Raw genomic sequence first — 18,924 nt, 5'->3', positions numbered from 1 at the left:
AACTAAAGCTTGTAGTACAACCCAAATAGTATATTGGACCCTTTTAGCGTCCAATGAAGCAAAGACTGGTGTATGAAAACAATGAGACTCTTTGATCCAAAATTAATCTGACCAAACTTTAATAATGAAGTTGGGTTTTATTGCAGTACCATCTTGTTCTCATGAAACCTGGTGAAAAGCACCATTGTAGATGGTTTATATATTTCTCTCTCATGTGGCTGGAGTAACAGCCAAAACTGAGCCTGTATTTCACGGTATAAATTTAATATCTGCTTTGTGCAGAATTTTGAATGGGTGAATCGTCAGTTTTGATGACACCATTTTGTGGGAACACCTTAGTAATAAGAGGCTATAAACAATACAAAACTGACATAAATTGTTTGATTATTCTTTGCAAGACCAGAGGCGAGGAGCCAGGCCCGCTTTACCTCAAAATGGCAGAAAGATGAGTTTCTGTGGACAAGTCTTGAATGCCCAGCTGAGCTAAAAGCGACATGCATAGGGCGATTTGACGAGGCAGGTGAGAAAAGACCAGTTTATACCTAAACAAGAATCTTTCCCATTGGAGTTGGTTTGTCTTCCTCTTAGAAACTGCAAACCTCCAAAATATCCAGGTTAAAGAAAACAGGTACTCAAGAGCCATGGCATGAGATTAGAAGAGACTGGTCTGTAATGGGGAACCTGTCAATTCACCATCTACATCTTGAACCAGTAAGAAATGAAAGTGTATTAATTTTTGATTAATTAAAATCGTTACATATAATGAAACAAATACCTTCAAACCCACCCCTCACCAATTGATTCCAAATCACATTCTTATGACAGCTGAGACTCAGTTTCTGACCTGCAGGTGACCTCAGAATACTTGATGCTCTGAGATGTTTAGAGGATCATTCATAAGCAGATCTGTTCAAGCATTGCCCAAGTACCACACAATTCTCCCTGGAGTCAAAGAAAGGGATCCACTAAAAGATCAAATTAACATTGTACAGTTCCCATATTGCACAGTTCCCTTGTTGCATTTGCCACACCTGAATAATCCCAAATACATGATCAGCGTGTAGCATGTACACTAGATGCCCATTGTTACAAGGGAGCAGTCCCCAAAGTGTAGTCCACATGGATTTCTTACACAGTTGAGTTTAGATCTTTACAGGACTATAAAAAACACTTGTGCCTTACCAATGTCTATTAAACACAGAATGTATCAATTAACTGTGCAAATATCTTTAAAAGTATAAAAGAATATATCAACTAGTCAGGCAACAAGGTAAAATACAAGTTCGTTAGTCAATAATAGTTAAAAAATAGAATCCATGATCTAGATACAGATCCTTTAATCAATAAGTCATGAGATGGGGGTTTCCTCCTTCACCTTGAGTTTCAGGTCAGCTTCTATCAAATAAATTGTTGAATTGACAGCTTTAAAAAATATCCATGGAATTAAAGCAGGCTAAAACTGCTTGTCTGCAGACTGTACACCACAGATATTAAAAGGTGTTCTCAGCAGAGATCACCTTTCAATTAAAAGTTTAGGGCAAAAACGTAAAGGTGGATCAAATCTTAGACACCTTTCCCACATAAAGGACAGGGGCTTATGGCCTCATGCCGAAGCCGGGGTAAGGTGTGTGACTGTGCCGGAAGATGACCAAAGCAAAACCCCATATGTTTCATCTTCAAGTACTTGTACCAACCCACAGTTAGATAGGACTGTGGTCGGAGGGTGTTATAGGCATTTAAAAACATCCAGCCGTGTGATCTTTTTGCTTGTAGTTCTTTATCCTTAACTGCTGATTACTTACTCATTAAACAATGAATCTTTTTTAAAAGAAACTGCAGGAGTGATGTTATGATCTCATAGTAATTGAACACCAAGAGAGATTTTAGCAGATTCTAGGTAAATTCGGGAAGGAGCACTTTCAATTATGGAGTACTCTAACCATGTTTTACTTATTGCATCGTTCTGGTGATGCTCCTAGTTTGTGCAAGATTTAAGATAAGCCCCCGTCCTTTCAATTTACTGTTAGGTCAGACCAAATTCTAAACAAATTTGGGCTGCAGAGGCATTAACTGGTAAGCTAAAGAGGAGTGTATAGATTTGTTAAACAACTGTATCAAGTATTACTGAGTCACACCAGCGAAGGGCTTCACCGCCATATGTTAATATTGGTAACTGTTTAGCAGAGATGATCTTTAACAGGGGATAAAAGTTGAAGCAGACCAGAAATCTTTTCAAAGTTAAAAAATCGGTTAAAAGAGAACTACATTTCTGCTTTAAATTCTGTTTATGTGAAAGAAAAGCCCCCCTGTCATCAAATGAAACACCTAATTATTTGTACTCCTTATTGCAGTATATCCACCAAGTGCATGGGTACCCAGTGTAGTTCCAGCTGCGATTGCTTATCTCCAGGACCTTTGTTTTTTTACAATTGATTTCCATACTATTCTTAGTAAGGGCGTATCATGAGAGTTCATTGAAGAGCAGTTATAGTCCAATTTCTTTTGACTGATTAGTACAACGTCAACCACGTATAAAAGGTTTGAAACCGGTTGGTATCCTAAATTCGGTGGATGAGCATTGACTTCATCAATAGCCTTTGGCAGATCGGCCAGAAATAAATAAAATAAATAAGGGGTCAGCACACAACCTTGTTTCGGCCCTTATCTGGTATAAATTATTCCCAAGAGTGTAGAATCATCACCAATTTTTATTCTTACCCACGTGCCTATATAAAATAGTTGAATACCTTTAATAGTCCCACATGTAAACATGACTTCTTACCAGAGTAAAAAAAAACTTGCATCCTTAGCTTCATGGTTTTACTTCTCCTTATAATGTGTTGAAAGTGTTTCTAGGAAGACAACGTTCCAATGAGGATTGAAGAATTTCTAATTCTCATTCAGCAACAGGCTTGGCTGGTGAAGAAGCTAAAACGTTGTAGACATGGTCTTCGCAGTCTGTGCTTAGAGATTTGCTCTGAGCCACTATCTTTCCAGTTACCAGAAATAAGGAAAACTGTGTGCTGCCACTGGAGAGTCGCATTGGTAAATTCTTCTAGGCACACTTTTGCCCAAAAGAGGAACTTAAAACTGATAGTATTACCAACTAATAATGAAGCACAGGTCCTTCCTGTGGTTTGAGTCAATGGCTATCAAAAAGGATGCATTCTCAAAATAAATGTCAACAAATTTCCTTCCAGGAGCAAAAGGAGGATATTATGAAGCTGCACAATTTTGAAGGTTTGTTTTCTGAAAAACCTATGAAAGAAAACTGGTCCAGGATAGCGCTCCAACCACCTGACTTTTGATTTCTCCTAACAATCCTTGTAGTACTGGTAAGAGCCATGGTTGTGATTGCCAGGAGCAACAAGGTTTGACTGCCTATGTCTCCGAATTCAAGAGTATTGTCCCCATAATAATGATATCAAAATAACTCCTTGATGTATTGTTTCATGCCACACATATATGCTTCTAATTGATATAAACAACGGGATGCACTATTACCCAATTTAATGCTATTCAATTAACTGTCTTCAGAAGGTTGGAAGCCTGAGGTGGTATTACTGGGACATACAGAACACATGTTCGCTCTGGGTACTTAACTCAATGAGCCATTTTTCCACTGGCATGGGTGCATCTCTTTTCACTTTTGTTCAGTAATCTCAATAATGTATCACTACATCCTCCAAAATGCTTTCTTCTGATCAACTGCAATATTTCGAACTGTAATCTGTACTTAAACATGGCTAGCTTACAGCTAGGCAAGTAATCTTCCAAGAAGTAGTGTTCTAGTACACTATAAGATCCTGAGTTGGAATTTGCTTTTTTGTTCAAGGTCCTCTTTGCACCCTTTTCCTGAGGCACCTCTGTGCTTTGTTCTAGTTCAAATCAACTTTCTGACAGTTTGATTTACCATCAATACTGGATGACTTCCCAGAGTACCTTGAAGGTGGCACTTGGACTCAGTTACCAATAGCTCAGATATCAGTGTTATTATTTTGATACCGCGCAGATCACTGCCTTGGTTAGCCCCTAGCAATCCCTACTTGCTTACAGTAACTTCCTATCTACAACCTTTTCTTTCCTTGAATTCAAGATTGGTGTACGCTGTATTCCTGTTGGCTTCTAGTTAGTCTTCCACTGGACTTCAATCTTTCAAGTCTCCAAAAGTTTAGAAACATGTTTCCCCTAAAATGGAGTTCTTAATCCCATTTAAGATTGTTGCTGGATCATTGGTGTGGTGTCAACTTTGTACTTTTTTCTTTTTCTACTTTAGCTCTGAACATTTTTTAAGTTATTGTTTGTATTCAACTGCTTAGACTCTCACGCTTGTAGTAAGTGGTAGAAAATGTAAATATGGAGAAGAGACAGCAGGGCTTAGGCCTTTTCAGCTTACCGCCTTAACTTAGAACATACACAGTGAAGTGGATATGTTACTCAGGCTAAAGTATTAATATTGAATTTATATGTTTAATAGTTCCATATTAAATTTACTAGGAATTCCTAACCTGAAGGTGAGTAATATATCAAAGCAATCAGAACCAGGTTTTCAAAATCTTAAGTATTTTTAGAGTACACACAGCTTACCTGGCACAAAGGGAAGAGGCAAGAGGCAAGCAGCAAAACAAAATGTTCTACTCTTCCTTCAACTGTTGTGATGTGGTGGGAAAAAGGCATCCAAGTGTGGACCAGCAGAGTGATCAAATAGATAGGATTTTCAGAGAAAGGAGATAGCTCCAATATCCTGATAGAACCAATTATGCAGGGGCTCAACCATAGTAAACCCCACTGCATGGAATGATAACATTTTGCTCAAGACTTAAAGGTGAATGTGAAAAATCAGCCACCAATCAATATTTAATTAAAAGTCTGAGTTACTGTCCTTACTCCCATGGGTGGAACAGCGTCCCATATCCACAGAAAGCTTCGGCAATAGAGGTCAACACTGCTTCTGTGACCATGATCATCATCTAAACGCTCTTGAGTTTGGGCAAGTTGTTGCCCATCCAGCTCCTGATCAACTACCTACAAAATTTTGAATCACAGATGAGGACACCCAACTAATCTGAGCGCTCTCAACAAATATACAACAAAGAAATCCACTGTACCCAATAAGTAGAGCCAAAGTATAGAAGTTTTGAACAAACTACTGGACAGCTCAAAAAGGAGCCACCAATGTTCAAATTCTTCCTCTTTATCAATGTCAGGTTTGTGAATCTCCATAATAAAGAAAGCTTCATTGTCCTCTGAAAGCATCACCCTGATAAGTGAACATGGCTCGTGTATGGCTGTAAAAAACCTAAAAAAAAGGTACCAGCCCTATGTGACACTTACCAAAGAGACCCCCTGAACAGACAGCCTTGCAAGCCACTGGGACAATGTAGACTGTGGTGAAAGCAAAAGCACAAATATACAAAGTCACTGTATGACCCAACACAGCAGCATCAACACTCCAATGTACTGCAGCAGTGTAAAGTGTATGTCACTGACCAGTAGCAGAGGCAAGATAGTCTGGCAGCTAGCACTACTGCAGAGGGAGCAGGACAATTCCACAGAAGAGAGCAGTTGTGCTGGACAGCATAAGAAAAAAAGATACTTACCTGTAATTGTGGTTCTCCATTGTTGGAATCTTTTATAGATTCACATGCTTGACTCATTAACCGGCGTCGAAGTGGGAGTCCCTCCGTAACTTATAATAACAGTATTAAGCACTGACAGCTGTAAAAGTCCCAGACAATGCCCACCTTCTAGGCCTACCCACCTCATTCTCAAGATGAGGTGAAAGGGCACCTTGGCTCACCCCTCGCATACGACTTCACACCTTAGATTTCATAGCACAAGAGGGGAAATCCAAACCCCTAAGAGTATTGCCTTTGGTAAGGCTCTTTTTCGGGAGGAGAGTAGGTTTCATGTGACTCTATGAAAGATTCCAATGCAGGAGAACCACAGTTACAGGTAACTGACACGTTTTTTTCTCCAGCATTGGTTCTTTCATATCTGCACATGCTTGCATCTAGGTAGTAAGGACTGTTAACAATTTAGCATAATATGTACAATATGTGATGATGGTGGGAGAGAAAAAAACAGACACACCTATGTTTATAAGTGTCGTTCCCGAACATTGGAAGGGAGGGCTAGAGGAACAGGGGGTTTTCCCCCCTTGCCAATACGTGGTTACCTCTGCGGATAAGGTCAAAGCGGTAACGTGCATGTACCGCAGATTGACTCAGGGCTTGAGGACCCCGCTGGAGAGATTGTGCGCCAAATGGGAGGTGGACCTAGGGACTCCCATCGAGCCTAAACCTTGGGAAATGCTGATGGAAAGAGCTTGGAAATGTTCTTGAAACGCCAGATTTCAACTCATCCAATTCTATGTGTTCCATCGGGCGTACCTCACTCCTTCCAAACTTAATGAGATCTTCGACTCTCATGCTGCCTGTCCACGATGCAGACTGGAGGATGCAGGATACATGCATATGTTCTGGGATTGTCCTATACTCCGGGGGTACTGGGGAGAGATAATGACTAAACTGACTGAGGTAACAGAGAGGGACCTACAAAACACTCCAGCTGTGTGTCTGCTGCACTGGTTCCCCCACACTGCCCGCAACAAGACTACCAGCAGGTTTGTGGATTTGGGTCTGGTACTGGCCAAGCACGAAATCACTAGTCATTGGAAAGCGACCTCAGACCCTAATGTAGGGCGCTGGCTCAGAGAATTTCTCAAATGGGCGGACTGTGAGGGGACCCTCCAACTCCAACTAGCTCGAAGAATCGACAATGACAAGTTATGGGACACAGCTAGAGCCTGGGTAGCGCTGACAGATCTACTTAAAGACCCGACGGACGGAGAGGACTGATCCCCCTGATCATACATGCCCTTTGGGTTGTCTGGGACCTCGGCTGCAGACAATGGGATGACCAAGTAGGCGGGAGGTGGGATCTCCGGGTTGGGTGCATTCTCCCGGATGGAGGTTAGATCACTGGCACAGGTCTCATTTGGAGTGTGCGGAATACATTGTGAACGACACGCATGATATTGGGGAAGAGGCATGTCTGAGGGGAGGGTGGGGTGGAAGGGTTGTGGGGGGAGTTGTGTGAGTTGGTTGGGGAGGGTGGGTAGGAGAGTTGGATGTTCGGTTTCCTGATCTACTGAATGGAAGAGGGCTATCTCTAGTATGATTGAGTACAGAATAGCTTGAGTCCTGCGGAGTTATGCAGCTACGCGACGAAGCTGTGACACCTGACTCAAGGAAGGCTGCGCACGGCACGCTGAAAGGGCAGAGACTAAAACTGACTGACTAAACGGTGCAGCACTGTTTTACTATGTCTGCTTGTATAATTTGGACGTATTGAGCTCACCATGCATTTAATGATACCTTGAAAATGATGTATGCCCTCAAAACAAAAACCCAATAAATTCTGTTTAAAAAAAAAAATAAGTGCCGTTCCCAAACAGAGTGCTCATAAAAAAGCCATGCTTCTTGGAAAATGGCATTTAATTGTTAAATTTACATGGTACCAAGAAAGATACTAGAAGCTGATTAGATTTTCCTATCTGTTTAATTATATTGAAATAAATTCTAGACTTCTTTTAACGTAAAATGAGTGGACAGTTCCTTCTACTGGGCTGGTCGGATTTTGAAAGAATGCCTTAAGAATTACAGGCTCATTTAGGAAAAGTTCAGTTGGTACTTTGGGCGTAAATTTTGGATTAGTCATTACTATGACTTTGTTTTACAAATTGCAGGGAAGCGTTTGTGATGTAAAGGCGTAGATCTCACTGACTCTACTTGCCAATGTTATGGCTAGTAGAAATGCAGCTTTCCAGAAAAAAAAATCGAAAGTTGCCTATGTATAGACTCGAATGGAACTGAAATGAACTGCAATAGTACTGTATTCAATTCCCAGGTTGCTGGAGGTGTTCTAGAGTATGGGAAGACTCTGAAAAGACTTTTTAGAAACTCCTCTGCCACTCTATGAGACTTTATAGATGGCTAAATCTGTATTTATTTAAAATGTAAAATCGCAGTCAGGTGAACTCTGACTGAGACATGCTTAAGACCTGATTTTGCCAGGTCTAGAAGATAAGGATGTATCTGATGTGCTTAAATTGAAAAGGATGAAACCTATTGGGGATCTTTTCCATTTACAATTGGATGTGGAATAATGTCCTTGCAGTCTTCAGGGATAACTAGTTATCCAAATTCATGGTGCTCAGGAGTCAGTCTGCTGATTTGATCGATTTTGTATTAGGGTATAGCATCTAACCTAAGAATCTAGAGAGGTCTGTTGCCAACTCTTGGGGAATGGGTGAGTGTTGCCCTAGGTGTGGCTGGTCTGAAAACCTTTTTATCCTCTGGTAGCAATTAAATATACAATTAAATATGCAGAGTTATGTCAAAACACCTTCGCATTATATATCTGCCTACGATTTCCATGGCATTAGCAGCCCTTATTGACAGTCACCATAGAGGAGAATATTTTACCCAACGTGTTCATTCTACGTTCTTCTGTTGATGCAGTACAGGGTGCCAGCACTTTCTAGGATCTTCGCTGTGCTGACTACATGACAATGGAATTAGCTTTAGGATAACCCAGGAGGCATAGTGGTGAATTCACCGGGAGCGTATATCTTTTTTTCAATTTGCCGTACTACAGCTGCGACAGTAGGGAGAGTTTGCATAAGTTTTCTACTTTCTCGCCAGATGTGATCTTTTAATGGGATTGCTTTGACTGATTCCTGTGCTACATTAAGGAACCGTCAAACAGTCAGTTTCTTTCACTGACGCAGGTAAATTAAATCTCTTGGCCGCTCTCTCGATCAAAGAGTAGAACCTGCCAATATCATCAGGTGGTGAGTCAGCAGGTATTGATGTTGGCGGATTTTCATCTGGTAGGATCTATTCATCCTATTCATCTCACCTCGCTGGGTAGGTTGGGTGTATTTTGCTCTCTTCTACATCTGTATATTGGAAATCATCTGATGTGTAAATCAGGAAAAGTGGTTGAGGCACATCTAAAAATTGTTGGATCGGTTGATGTATAATTTAAGGCTTTCTTTAGATGTGCATGGTGCAGCTACTCTAGAACTAGGCTGTAGTTGAGAAGGAGCAGGTGTATGCGTTGACATCGAACGGTGTGTGGTCAACGAAGTCTCAGAGGAAGCCATCAACTGAACCATCATTGATGTTTGTTTCATCGCCGACTCCTACGTCCACGGGCAAGCTGTTGATGGCTCCATTCTCGATGGATCCAATAGTTCCTCCCCATGCTGCCTCCTCACCTTTACAGTAGTAGATGAGTTTTTAACGACTGGTGTCACTGATGACGTTGTTGGTGGGCTCAACATCGATGGTGGAATTACTTTCAGTTTTCTAGTCAGTGGTGCTGATGGTGGAGGCAGAGGTTGGGGAATGCCTCTTTTTCCATCGTTTTTCTGGGGAAATGTACATTGTGATTTTTACAATTTATTATTTTTTGCCATTTGTTTTTCACCTCCAGAGGACAGCTCTGTAGCCCTGGCTTTCAACCTTGAGGATTCTGCTTCATTAGGTATTTTCTTTTTTTTCTCAGATTTAGAGGAACTCACCAAAGATTCATCCCCTGAAGAAAGGTGCTTAGGTCTTTTTGGATCCATCTGACAAGTCTCCCCTTACAGTCATTGATGGTCTTGGCAGAAAAGGTCCTGCAGATCTGGGTAGAGGAATTATATGCATCTCATTTCAGGGTCATCAGGGAAAACCCTCATTTTGCCACAGGATTCAAAAGTCTTAAAAAAACTCTTTTGGATTTCTCCATTGAAGACATTTCTCAGATACAGTAAGGTAATGAGTTTACCTAAAGCCTAAGAAAAAGGCTTAAAGTTCCCTTGGCTGCATTTGAAAAAGAGCAAAGCTCTGGAACTGCCCTCCAAACGACCCGTGGTAGAAATCTGAGAGGGGGTGAGCCAAGGAGCACTCTCACCTCGCTGGCTGATGTTTGGGAACTTTAGAACAAGATGGATAGGCTAACAAAGAGAGGACTGTCTCTGGCCTTTACAGCTGTCACCACCAAGTCCGACTTTAAAGTTACTGAGGGGTTCCCACTTCGACAACAGTGAATGATTCAAATGTGAACCTATTAAAGATCCAAAGCTGGAGAACCAGAGCAGTTTAACATATGTTGTATTAGGAGCATTGCAAAGGAGATGAGCATGACTTTTCATTACACAGCCCTATATTAAGCTGCCAGAACTGAAACCATTCCACATACTAATCTGGGAATGCACACTTGAAGAACAAATAAGGCAACAGCATGGTTGGATAACAATATTCAAGATTTTACAGAGATGACCTGAGTAAATCTCAATTGCATCAGATCACTTAATGGGCAGCTATTCAAAGACATTGCAATGGAAGAAATCAAACTATTTTGTGCATAGAATAGCTAGTGAGTGGTGTAAACCTGGAGAAACCCCTGAAAAGTAAGTACCTGTGAGAGCTCTGTTAAGTCCTCATTGGAAGACAGAAAGGAAGACTGGTTACTAGAGGTGGTAATATAATGCTTCTTTAAGACCACTAGAAATTGCAGAGGTCAAAGCGATAGTAGTTGTTGAGATACACAGTGGTAGGAAAGTAGAGGGAATGGGATTGATAACAAGTACTTAATGTTGAAGACCCCTAGAATAGCTCAAGCTGAATTAGGAAGTAAGGTTCCAGTAGGAAGCTGAATCTATCCCAATGAAAGAGCTGGATATTCATTAGTACACAACATAATTAAGGTCTACTTGTAAGGAGATGCCTAAACACTAACAAGGTGCCAGTTAAAACCAAGTACGAACCCTTTCAGAAAGAGAAACATTTTCACTCAAAAGGAATTGTAAGGCTATGAAAAGAAACATGCGTCCCTTCGCAGAAAAAATATAACTGAAGATGTCTCGGCATCTTCACCAAATCATCAAAGACAATAGTTTGGAGATAGGGATTAAAATGAGGAACTACTGTGGAGAGTTAAGTGACAAAGGATCTTTAAACAAAAAAATCTGAATCAGAGTTCATAAGGGAACTAACGGTCTCTTCACATGTAACATCATCAATGAGAGAAAAGAAAGCTTTCAAAATGGATATTATACTAAAGCCCAGGAAGCAGTTAAACCCATAAGTATATGAGACGCCACAGCTCGGAACGTAAGGTTTTGACCTCTCAATGACCAGAAGACTTAAACAACCAGAGAAACTAGGTTAACATAGCAGAAGACAGAGATGAAAAGCTGTAGACTTCTACAATCAGCCAGAGACAGAAAGAGGAAATAGAATAACCCAACAAACTTCTGATAACATTTACTTTCATTAAAGACAAGGCAACTGAACTGTACTTCTGTCTGTCTGTTTGATGTCTGTTTAGTCAATCACTTGCTGTCTCACATTCTAGTGCAGAGTCGTAGGATAGGACAGGAGCTTCATGGTTCACCAAATACATCCTTCTGTGACAGATGTGGTCAAACCCATCTTTTCATTAACACCACACTCCACAAGCAACAGGCCACTCCCCAAGGTTGGCTTGACCAACCACTTCATTTCTTACTTTAAATTACCAGCCCAGCACAAACCACTCCTCAGATGGCTTTCCCGAATATGCAGCCCCTGAGAAATACATTCATCAGCTCAAGAGAAATGGAAAGATATCCTACTAATGTAAACATGTCCAACTGCTGCATACTCATTTAAATTACCAAACTCATCCACTTGAAAAGACATTCAAGGATTCATACCATTAAAAAATAAAAGTGGTACCACTTTCCTCATTATACATTGCTAGAAGGGGAAAAGGTAGCTCAGCTGAGGGAGGTATCAGTGCTAATATAGCTACTGGATGTTTCAAGGAAGCTGCTCCCTTCTCAGTCTAAAGCATCTTACCCTTCTTCTGACGAGTGAGTGGACACTATTTTAAGGCTTTCACAAATAGCCAAATAAAGAGCAGGAATTGTTGTAGAAATGCAGAGTTACATGAAAACCTCACTGAGCACTTCCAGACAAGAAGCTGAGTGTAGTCCTCCCTGTAAAAACTACAACGATCTGCCAAAATGCACTAAATTCATATTCAAGGACACATGTGAATATGATCAAACCCAACAAAGCACAAAGGAGCAGCAGAAATTGTAGGCTGAAAGTGAAGTGCTAAGAAATAATGCAATTTTCAGAACATAATGTGAACTCAGCACAGCAGGCATTATGCACCATCCTATAAATTTCCTACAATCGCACACAATTAATTTGCGGTGGTGTTGGTCAGTGATCCTGAGAACATCAAACAGAACTGCTCACAGCTTCAACTTTCTTTAGTTGTGTTCTGCTGAAATGAACTTTGGGGTCCAACAATACAACACAGTTTCAAGTTCCAAAGCTTAGCTTGTATCTGTAGAAGGAATGTACTATACGCCAGCTGACTATTCCTTCCAATGTGTAAACCCGTAGGGGAGAAATTCGGTAAGAAGGATGGAAATTAAATATTCTAAATTAGCCTCAGCCTAATATGTTGAAGGCACTGCTCATTTTTGGGGTGGAGGGAAGGGACAGAAGGGAATTTCTGAAGCAGTACTACTTCAAACATAACTATTAAAACTATTTCCTTCATTTTTGTTCCAAGAGATTCTGAGGGTCAGACTTTCTTTTGCTTTAAGCATCGAAGGATTCATAGGCTGTTGCTTTGCCTCCCGTCTTTAACCCTCTCACAAGGGCAATAACTACATGTTGACCATTCTGAGAAAATATCTCTCCTCAAAATATAGCTGCAGTTTTTGAAATTGATAAATGCTACACATGCCCATATAAACCTTAACAAACCATTTTAGCTGGTGTTTTCACTATACATCTATCATAGTTTTCTTTGGGATCCAGTACTCTATAGTTATATAAAAATAATAGCTTACAGCGGAATATCGGTCTCGTACACACAGGTAATATTTGGAACTTTAAGAAGTTAAATTTGGGGTAAGTCTCTAATTACCCTGACAGTGGAGTCCAATTTGTCACAAAGGCCCGAGACTCAAACCTAAGGCAGGAGGTGAAATGGAAATAATATTGCACTTTAAGAGCTTGTGTTTTGTAAATTGCTTTGGAGTGAGACTGCCTTTAGCCACTTCAACTGCCACAGCTACAAAATTAATTTTACTGATTCTGGGTGGTAAAAACTGCAGATAAGTCCACATGAGTTTTCTCTTGGAATTTCTCATGGAATTTCTGTATGCAAATTGGGAGACATATTTTTCTGCAGGCTCCTCTGCTCCATTTTGATATAGTTCTGCTTGATTCTGTATCACTAGACCTTTTCTTGCTTGTGATGCCGCAGGGCTTGAAGAAAGATCTCTTTCACTTGAGCCATCATATCATGGTATAGTTTAAGGTCTTCTTCTTTCGACTTAAGTGTGCTCTTCAAGGTCATTTTGAGTGCCTCGTTCTCATCCATCTGGATAGCAAGTCTAAGATAATAAAAAAGAAAAAAAGATGTGACATTTCTATACACAAGAAACCTACTTTTCATATACATTAATATTTTCCTAAACCCAGTGAGGTATGGAGCTTTTTTTATCGAGGAGGGGGTCTACCATATATCAAAACATCGACTCTAACTCGGTTTCTCGTACTTTACATCCACCCAGTATATATATATCTCACTGTTCTCTCTCTACCTATACATAACCTTGTCATCCTCTTCAGTATATTTAACGCTCTTAAATCTGCTCAAATAATATATTATCTCTTTTCACTTTCTCTTCAACCAGAGTTTAAAATCTGGCCTTCTACATTAATTGTTGTCCTTCCTTTTTACACAAGTTCTCCTATTGTATCCACCTCACCCTCTTGGTACAACAAAATTACATATTGCTCCTGCGCTCATACCTTAATTTCACTGGAGTCATCTGTCTAAGGACTGCACTCACTATGTATTCCTGGCTTTTTTCACACACTATAACTATTATTAGTAGTGGCATTATTATTGTTACTTTTATTACCATTGTTGTTATTATTATCATAATTATTAATATTATTATATTTTTAAAGTTTCGCAAAAGCTACCTGGAGTTACAATGGAGAACTAGGTGGTGACCATATCTGGTCTAGGTGTTGAAAAATCTGCTTTGAGGTACATAGTCTAGCTGCGACTGCTACAGTCCCAGGGCCAGATGTACAGACATTTTTGCATGCGCAAATAGGTTTGCGAACCTATTTGCGCGTGCAAAAAATGCATGGGGAATGTACAAACCCTATTTTGCGAGTCACAATTTTTTGCGACTCACAAAATAGGGTTTTGCGACTCGCTTTTAGGAAGGGGCGTTCCCTTCCTAATATCAAGCGCAACCCTATGCAAGAATGTTTTGTGTCCGCAATTGCGGACGCAAAACACTCGCAAATTACCACCCTTTTCAAGAGGGTGGTAATGGGGTCGTAAAAGGGAAGGGTTCCCCAGGGGACCACTTCCCCTTTGCAAACGCAGGAGGGAAAAATATTTTTTAAGGGCAGGCAGTGGTCCCAGGGATAAAATCATAGTGAATAAGCTGCAAGATGGTAGGCGAGGGTCTCCTCTGATAGTAAAACACTATCGGCCAACCCATATATATCAAAACCCAACAATGGAAGGAAAAGTTACTTACTTGTAACCCTAGATCTGAATCATTATTCGGAAAGCTCTGGGGGTTATGTGTGAATCACCTAAAATCTGTGTTGCTCCCAATGGGCCCCATTGGGAGCAACACAGATTTTAGAACTTTCCAAATGTATTCATGACAACCACATTGTGGAGCCGACTCAGTTTGGGTTTAGACCAGAGCATAGTACAGAAACAGCCCTGGTCAAAACAATGGAATAGATGATGATGACCACGTTAGACAGAGGAGGATCTGCCGCCCTCATTCTCCTTGACCTTTCTGCTGCTTTTGATAGGGTGGATCATAAGACTTTGATCCATCGTTTAGCAGCGACAGGCATCAAGGATAAGGCTCTCTCCCTGCTCACCTCCTTTCTCTCGGATAGAACTCAGGCTTTAGGCAACTTCAATTCTTAACCTTTCACTTTGCCATGCGAGGTCCCATAGGGATCTTCGCTGATTCCAGCTATTTTTAATATTTATGTGTCCAAACTTGGCCCTCTTATTAAAAGTTTTAACCTTGATCCTACCTCCTACGCTGATAACACCAAATTGGTAGTTGCAGCCTTCAACAATGATCCGTCTGGACCCATACAATTTCAAGAATACATTAGAGCAGTCCGTCTCTGGATGAGCAAACACTGCTTAAAACTCAACTCTGGAAAAACAGAGGTGGTACTGCTTGGAAATCTCTCTCCCCCCTGGTCACATCCTGGTGGCCAAACATGCTCAGCCACCCTTCAATCCCTGCGCCCAAAGTCAAAAGCCTAATAGTCATTATCAATGCCTCGGAGCACAAGTCTCTGCAGTGGTATCTTCATCCTATCACACCTTTAGGATGATTATGAAAATTCTGCCATACATTTCGGATAATTCTAGGAAAAACGTGATCACTGCATTAGTCCTGTCAAAGTTAGACTTCTGTAATCGCCTCTACATGAACCTACAAGAGAAGCTTGCTAGTAGACTTCAACTAGTTCAGAACGCTGCAGCTAGAATGATCTTGTATCTCTCGAAATGTCACTCAATTTCCCTCGGTCTCCAAAAGTTGCATCGGCTCTCTGTCCATAGCCGGTCAAATTCAAAGCCTTTTGCTTGCCCATAAATGTCTGCACCACTCAGGACCAGAATTCTTGAGGCACTCCTTTCAGTGGTACATCCCAAATAGACAATTACATTCTAAAGGGTCTAAAACACTAGGGATCCCCAGAGCCAGGAAAGCAGACTGGGGGGCTAGGAGTATTGTTGTCAGTACAGCCAACCTTTGGAAGAACCTTGCGGCCCACATCAGAGCCATCCTATGCATCCTCACATTTAGAAAAGAGATCAAGACTTGGCTCTTTAACAACTAAGTCGCTCCAACTTCTGTGTGTTTATGCTCAGCCAAGACACCCAAGGGTGTTCACACACTTTACAAAATACCTTAACATAACATAACATTGGCAGCTTTTGATCTTCCACAGCCAGTTCAGCGAACAAATAGTGATGGCAATTGTAAGCTATAACAACCTATGGCCAAAGAATTGTAAATATTTTCTAAAAAAATCAGGGTTGAATAACACTAGAAGTGTTCTGAGAACCTATTAGAGTGAGCCAGAAAAACGAAATTGACCTCTCCAACATCTGCCAGTACAAGGCATGATGGAATAGAGAAGTTGCTGGCTTCTTATAGCAATAGTCTCTCTTTTTAATCTGACTGCATTTTCCTTCTATGTGTTTTTCTGAGAGGGTTCCAGACTGCAATTTAAGACTAGGATGCAAAATAGTTTTAGGCTATCATCTAAAGATTTGTATTCATTTTGTTAAAGAAAGAGTGGAAAAACAGTGGAATTTTTGTAAATTGGCCCCATAAAGAGACTGCAATTATTTCTATTGGTAGCACTTACAGTGCAATTGGATTGCCATGTATTTTGCTATATGTAAACATTTTCATATAGATTGGAAAGAAAAGTTACGTGATCCAGTGCAAGGATGGGGAAATTCTAATATTTAGGATTATCAGAAAGGATCCTACAATGAAGACAATAAACTTGCTATTATTTTTTCTTCACGGCCAGAATGTTCACTGAAGTCATAAACAACTGAATAAAGTCACCCGTCAAAGAGAAAATGAAAGACTTTTTAAATATAACAATAAACATTATATTGAAATAGAACAAAGTGGATAGTTTTAAAGACAGATACATACCATAGTACATAATGGGCTAAATTATCTAATTTTCATGCATTGTAAGTTAAAAGCTCTGACAGTTAAACTGAACTGAGAACAAACATTTCTGTATACAAATTAGCCTTGCTACTTAAAGGAATACACAAAGAAACAGTGAAATGCAGTCTGATAGGTAGCAGTTTTAAAAAGCTGAACTATAACGCAGTTTTCATAAAGGACACTAGCAACTTCTGTATCCCATCTTGGCTTGTACTGGCATTTATTTAAGTTCTTTTTGAGTAGGACTAAGGGATCCATAATTTACACCTTTACTCATCCAAAGATATTGATGGAGGGAAGAGTGCATTTTTATGACTTCAATGACCTCTGCTATGACGGAGAACTAGGTTTAAAAAGCACATTTGTCATTCTCCATTATCAGATTTTCATTATTGGTCAAATAACCGGATAGTAAAAATATTGCAAAAGCAGAAGTATCCTATTCTGTGCCTTGACCCACTTAGGTTTCAGCACTGGAGTTCTAGGCAAAAGTGCCTGGAGAATGAATAGCCGGATCTCTTCCTAGTTGTCTGGCAATTGTCAGCAATTTGTTTGTTTGGGGAGTAGCTGCTTTCTCTCTTATGAAACAAGCGTTCAGTTGACCTAACATTGATTATTAGGCATCTCATAGCACAAGGTTAAACACCATCAAATCCATATAGATATGGTGAATGTAGAGGATGACATTCCAGTTCTAATGGGACCAGAGTGTAAAAAGATCAAGAGTAACTATGTACACTTCCACAAGAGGGATCCGGTTTTGAAAGAAAACACTCAGAGAAGTAGCATGGTTCACATGAAAGTTAAAAACAACATTTTGGAGAAAAGCGGGATGAGTTTTCTTAACCGTTTTACTAGAGTGAAATACTGTGTATGGTTCTTAAGGGTGCAGAGCAGGAATATCGATGTAGAAATATCATGGGACCTAAATATCGCTGTAAAAATATTGTGGAGAAGAAATATCGACAACAAAAATATCGTGGACAAGAATATCGACTGACAGGTGATTAATATCGATTTCAAAAATATCGATGTATTAAATATTGTTTACAAAAATATAGTCGACAAAAATATCGAACTATTAATAATGTTATGTATTTTGTGGTTTTATTGAGAATTGTTTGTCATTTTATTATATGTTTTAAAATGTTAGTATTTATAAATTTATTTTAAGTTTAATTTTGTGTTTTTAGTTCCTTAGCAGGTTGTGGGCTTATAGGGGAATAGGGTGGGAAGTAATTTAATTATATAGATTTAAATAAAAATTTGTAGTAATTAATATTTTTTTTTATTAGAATTTTGCGTTTTTAGTTCTGTAGTGGGTTGTGGGGTTATAGGGGAATAGGGTGGGAAGTAATTTAATTATATACAATTTATAGAATAATTAATGTGTTATTTGATTAATTAATAATAGTTAATAATTAGTTGTTAATTAATTTTAATTAATCCATTAATAATTAATTATGTTAATTGTTTGATTAATTTTAGGTGTGTGTTGTGGTGTTTACATGTGTACATGGTGTGAAGGGTGGTAAGTAATTAATTTTTTATTGCTTAATTATTAAATATTTATAAATTAATTTCCATTAATTAATTAGTAATTATTAATTCTAATTGTGTAATTAATTTTCGGTGTGTGTTGTGGTGTTTATATTTGTAAGTGGTGTGAAGGGTGGTAAGTAATTAATTTTGTATTGATTAAATATTAAATATTTATAAATTAATTTCTATTAATTAATTAGTAATTGTAATTGTGCAATACATTTTTGGTGTGTGTTGTGGATATTATAGTGTTAATTAATGTGTAATTATTAATTTTTTACTATCTCTGTTAATACAAATACATTTAATTTGATCGTTTAATTATGTTAATATTGTAAATTACATTTAATAAAAATGTTGATGTTTTTGATTTTTATTGTTGTGGGATCCAGCACTTTCCCTACTGTTGCACTTATCGGAGTGGGAATAGTAATTTTTACCCCTATGCTATCCAATGCTTTCTCTACTGTTGCACTCACTGGAGTGGTAATAGTGATTTTTACCCCTACGCTGTCCAGCGCTTTCCTTACTATTGCACTCATTGGAGT

The 18,924-nt window shown here is 39.4% G+C and overlaps 1 protein-coding gene across 2 annotated transcripts in view; it reads right to left on the bottom strand.

Annotated features, from left to right (window-relative positions):
* Positions 1 to 13,128: 13,128 nt before the first annotated feature.
* CCDC13 (coiled-coil domain containing 13) overlaps positions 13,129 to 18,924 on the bottom strand; it is a 431,895-nt gene continuing 426,099 nt past the window's right edge. For both annotated transcript variants that reach the window (XM_078665306.1, XM_078665307.1), the window contains exon 16: positions 13,129 to 13,459. In XM_078665306.1, coding sequence (XP_078521432.1) covers positions 13,300 to 13,459 — 160 coding nt within the window. In that variant the 3' untranslated portion in view covers positions 13,129 to 13,299. The remainder of the gene's footprint in view (positions 13,460 to 18,924) is intronic.

The sequence above is a fragment of the Lissotriton helveticus genome, chromosome 10 (genome assembly GCF_964261635.1).
Source record: "Lissotriton helveticus chromosome 10, aLisHel1.1, whole genome shotgun sequence".
In the NCBI taxonomy this organism is placed as follows: domain Eukaryota; kingdom Metazoa; phylum Chordata; class Amphibia; order Caudata; family Salamandridae; genus Lissotriton; species Lissotriton helveticus.
This window is presented reverse-complemented; position numbering and strand designations above follow the sequence as displayed.